General features: G+C 38.7%; 1 protein-coding gene across 1 annotated transcript; it reads left to right on the top strand.

Annotated features, from left to right (window-relative positions):
• Window positions 1–279: 279 nt before the first annotated feature.
• Window positions 280–1,206, top strand: LOC146041477 (N-formyl peptide receptor 3-like). Its single transcript, XM_083161451.1, has one exon. It carries the CDS (start codon window positions 280–282, stop codon window positions 1,204–1,206), a length of 927 nt encoding a protein of 308 aa, XP_083017577.1.
• Window positions 1,207–5,297: the final 4,091 nt, after the last annotated feature.

Below are 5,297 nucleotides of genomic sequence, written 5' to 3'. Positions count from 1 at the left end.
TCTCTTAATCCAGTTTTAAGATGCAAATTTAAGGATATAGTAACAAAATGAAGGTTTAGTAGGAAAAGGTAAGTAAAAAGACGGGGTTGGTGGGTAAGAATCAAGCAACAGGATCTACATTTCCATTATTTAAAACATATTTTTAATTTGTATACACTTAAATTGGTTCATTTTATTTTCAGGGACCTTACTGAAGACACCTGGCTCAATTCAAACATCACCTATGATTACACTGAACATGAGACAGATAATGAGACCTTAATAGATATGATGAGGGCAATGTCCATCATATGGTACAGTGTGATTTTAATATTGGGGACCATAGGAAATGGTTTGGTCATCTGGATTGCCGGCTTTAAGATGAAGACAGTCAATGCCGTGTGGTTCCTAAACTTGGCTATCGCTGACTTTGTCACATGCATTTCTCTCCCCTTGCGTATATCTGAATGGGCTTTGTATTGGGAAATGTATTTTGATAATTTTCTGTGTAAAGCTGGTATAACAATTCTCTTCATAAACATGTTGAGCAGTGTCTATTTCATGACCGTCATCAGCATTGACCGATTTGTCTCAGTTTTTTGGCCAATTTGGACCAAAACACACAGGACGCCCAGGTTGGCCACCATCATAGCTATACCGGTGTGGTTGCTTTGCCTAATTACTAGTGTCCCTCATCTGGTGTTTAACCATGGGCTTGAGGATGTTACTGAGTGTTATCCCAAATATTATTCGTATATTGGAACTCATTTGGGAACGATGACAAATGCCATGTATATCACAAGAAACATCTGCATGTTTTCATTCCCTTTCATCATTATCTTGTTATGTTATGGCTTAATTTTTGTCAAGATCAGAGGAATGCGAAAATCAAATCGTTCTCATAGACCCATCCGTGTTATCACTGCTGTCATAGTATGCTTCTTCGTCTGCTGGTTTCCATATAACACTTGGCCATTAATAACTCTAAATATAAAATATCAGCGAATTGATATAGTCATTACAGAAGTTTCCGTCTGCTTGGCTTACTTCAGCAGCTGCATCAACCCCTTGCTCTATGTGTTCTTCACTCATGATTTCAAGAAAAGTTTTACAATGTCCATACCAGCCGTGCTAGAAAATGCATTAAATGAGGGGCCTGAGCTCAGCAATTTTGACAATCCCACGGTCACATTTCAAGCTTCAAGTTTGGATTCTTCATCATTATAAATATTTTCCTGCCTGGTTACAATAAAATGTTGTATGGATGATATTGGTAAAAAATATGTAAATATGTTGCATATTACTTGCGGGGAATGAAAAAGTGAAGAGCGATTAAGTACCATACAATCAGTTCATAACTGTCAATTTTCCAAAACAGGTGCCATTGTATCAATTAATTTTAGCTATTTAAAACTTATTGCATTTGAAAAATGGTGCTCCAGCGACTAAACTCTTAAAAGTCACTGTCACTGGGCTTCAAGCCATCTCACAGTTGATAGGGCTTGCCCTCTGCCGGCATTTTGAGATAACATCAAATCTAAGTGTCGGAGTGCTGGATCTCTATAGCCTTTGAATGGGTTCAAGGTCAGATGACTTGAGCAACCATTAATATTGGCCGTAAACTAAGTCCTATCCAGGAAGTTATTGTTGCCGCACGGTATTTGTCCAAATCAGTGGCGTAACTATAGCCCCGCAGTCCCCGCGTTGGCGGGGAGGGGCTGTGGGCGCCGATCTGCGGGGCTATAGTTACAACTATATTTAACAACCCCCCCTTACCCCCTCCGCATGCCGCCGCCAGCGCCGCCGCATTCAGAGTCCCGACTCCCGGCCGCAGTGCAGATCTTGTTCTGGCTCCGTCTCCTCCTGCAGTACTTCTAATGAAAAATAACTATGAGAAAATGGCTGCTCCCTAACAGCAGACAGTTTTTTGGGATGCTAGAGGAGGCAGCAATTTTCTGATGGTCATTATAGAACTGCAGGAGAAGACGGAGACGGCTGCGGGACCCTGAATGCGGTGGCGGTGGCACACGGAGGGGTAAGGGGGGTTTTAACAAATTCTAGCTACACCGCTGGTCCAAATAGTAAGGCTATCCAGACCAACCCAGGTAGCTGGACCCGGTATAACTCTTTCATACTGATTTGCATTTGAGGTGAACCCAGCAATTACACAGGTTTTTACGGTGGTGTGAAAGGGGAATTATACTATGTTAACCGAATCAATGCAAAGTGCGGCATTAGAAACTATATTGCCAATTAAATATTGCACCACAAATTACTAGCAGAAGAATCATCCGTATCTGGAAATTGAACATTAGTGAATGTTTCCTTATTAGCTTCATGAATAAAATTATTTTATACCGCCATAGTGTATCTTCTCACAATTTTGTTTTGTACTTCATATTTGTTGCTTTAAATCATCCAATTGCCACATTTTTGTTTTACATTTGTAGACTTTTATATTTGTATTAACCCCTTCCCGACATTTGACGTACATTTATGTCATGGTCGGGAAGTACTTCCCGACACATGGCGTAAATGTACGTCATGGCTTTAAACTGTCACCGCGTCTATAGACGCGGTGACAGTTTGGAAATGTCTGCTGTCCCTGACAGCAGACATCCCCCCTCGCTGCCCAGGGGGGGCAGGGATGCCCCCCCCGGTCGGCGATCGCTGTGATTGGCTGTTCAAATGTGAACAGTCAATCACAGCGTTTCCTGTGTTACCGGCGGCTAAGCCGCTCGGTAACACAGTGATCGGTGGTGATCGGTGCTGTTAAGTACAGCACCGATCGCCAGCCCACCCTCCCACCCACCCGGCAGCTCACCCGGCAGTCCCTGCAGTCGCTCCTTCCGGCAGCCGCAGCGCACGCAGCGCTCCCCCCCTCCCACCCCCCCGCCAGCCGCAGCACAAATAAAATAAATAAAATTACATGTAATGTAATGAATTATTTATATATATATATATATATATATATATATATATATATATCAAAAATTTTGAGCCAGAACTGCATTTTTGTGTAAAAAATTTAATTTTTTTACACAAAAATGCAGTTCTGGCTCAAAATTTTTCATTTTCGCAAGGAATGAAGGAGACAAAGAACCCCAAAATCTGTGCCCCAATTTCTCCCGAGTATGGCAATGCCTCACATGTGACCAAAAAATACCAGTTGGGTGCATGGCAGGACTCAGAAGGGAAGGAGTGATATTTGGATTTTGCAGCACAGATTCTGGTTGAATGACCCCTGAAGCACCCATACAGTGGAACCCCCCCACAAGTGACCCCATTTTGCAAACTACACCCTTTAGGGAATTCATCTAGGGGTATAGTGTACATTTCAAACCCCCAGGGGTTTCACCAATTTTGATACAACTGAGCTGTGAAAATGAAAAATTAAATTTTTTTCATTTTCACAGCCCAGTTTTATCAAAATTGGTGAAACCCCTGGGGGTTTGAAATGTACACTATACCCCTAGATGAATTCCCTGAAGGGTGTAGTTTGCAAAATGGGGTCACTTGTGGGGGAGGTTCCTAACTTTTAGCATCTTATGGTGCCTAGAAACCTACATGGTGCCTAAAAAATAATCTCATAAAAAGGAGGCTCCAAAATCAAGTAGGTGCTCCTTCTATTATGAAGCCTGTGGTTTGGTCAACGTGCACACTAGGGCCACATATAGGATATTTATGAAAACAAAAGAATTGGGGGAATCAATTTTTAGTCACATTTCTCTAGTAAAATCTACTGTGTTCCTTAGAAAAATTTATTAAAATTGCAAATCTGCAAAAAAAATGAAATTTTGAAATTTCACCTACACTTTGTTTTAATTCCTGTGAAACACCTAAAGGGTTAACAAACTTCCAAAAAGCTGTTTTGAATACTGTGAGGGGTGCAGTTTTTGAAATGGCATCATTTATGGGGGTGTCTCACATACAAGTCCCTCAAAGTCACATCAGAACTGAACTGGTCCCTAAAAAAATCAGTGTTTGAAATTTTCTTGAAAATTTGAGAATTTGCTATTCATATTGTAAGCCTCCTAGTGTCCAAAAAAATTAAAAGGAAGTTGAAATAATGATGGAAACATAAAGTAGACATATGGTCTATGTTAGTTATTAACTATTTTGAGTGGTATGATTATTTGTCTCACAAGCAGAAAATTTAACATTTTGCAAATTGCTAAATTTTCCATTTTTTTTACGACATTTTGGTATTTTTCACAAAAAAACACAGACTGTATCGACCCAAATTTACCACTAACTTGAAGTACAATGTGTCACGAGAAAACAATCTCAAAATCACTGGGATAAGTAAAAGCAAAAAAAAGTTATCCACACTTAAGTGATACATGTCAGATTTGAAAAAAAGGGCTCTGTCAGGAAGGCAAAAACATGCTGTGTCAGGAAGGGGTTAAGGTATGCTATAAATAAAATATACAAAAAACCAACCTATTCAGTATATTGTTCTATCAATTTTTTACAAAAATATTTTACTTTAAAAATGACATCCTTTATTAGCCAGCGTTGACAGCTCACCTACTATGCTAATGTTATCATTTTTTTTTGAGAGTTTAGATGCTTATTATTAACCCCTTCCTGACAGAGCCAGTTTTTGCCTTCCTGACAGAGCCTTTTTTTTTTCAAATCTGACATGTATCACTTAAGTGGGGATAACTTTTTTTTGCTTTTACTTATCCCAGTGATTTTGAGATTGTTTTTTCGTGACACATTGTACTTCAAATTAGTGGTAAATTTGGGTCGATACAGTCTGTGTTTTTTTGTGAAAAATACCAAAATGTCGTAAAAAAAATGGAAAATTTAGCAATTTGCAAAATGTTAAATTTTCTGCTTGTGAGACAAATAATCATACCACTCAAAATAGTTAATAACTAACATAGACCATATGTCTACTTTATGTTTCCATCATTATTTCAACTTCCTTTTAATTTTTTTGGACACTAGGAGGCTTACAATATGAATAGCAAATTCTCAAATTTTCAAGAAAATTTCAAACACTGATTTTTTTAGGGACCAGTTCAGTTCTGATGTGACTTTGAGGGACTTGTATGTGAGACACCCCCATAAATGATGCCATTTCAAAAACTGCACCCCTCACAGTATTCAAAACAGCATTTTGGAAGTTTGTTAACCCTTTAGGTGTTTCACAGGAATTAAAACAAAGTGTAGGTGAAATTTCAAAATTTCATTTTTTTTGCAGATTTGCAATTTTAATACATTTTTCTAAGGAACACAGTAGATTTTACTAGAGAAATGTGACTAAAAATTGATTCCCCCAATTCTTTTGTTTTCATAAATATCCTATA

This window comes from Crinia signifera, chromosome 19 (assembly GCF_055691185.1).
Source record: "Crinia signifera chromosome 19, ASM5569118v1, whole genome shotgun sequence".
Classification (NCBI taxonomy): Eukaryota; Metazoa; Chordata; class Amphibia; order Anura; family Myobatrachidae; genus Crinia; species Crinia signifera.
Note: the sequence above shows the minus strand (reverse complement) of the source record. Positions and strands in the feature narration are given on the sequence as shown.

Bases quoted from the DNA above. Each gene is read 5' to 3' on its own strand.
- LOC146041477 (XM_083161451.1), top strand. From the start codon at position 280: ATGTCCATCATATGGTACAGTGTGATTTTAATATTGGGGACCATAGGA.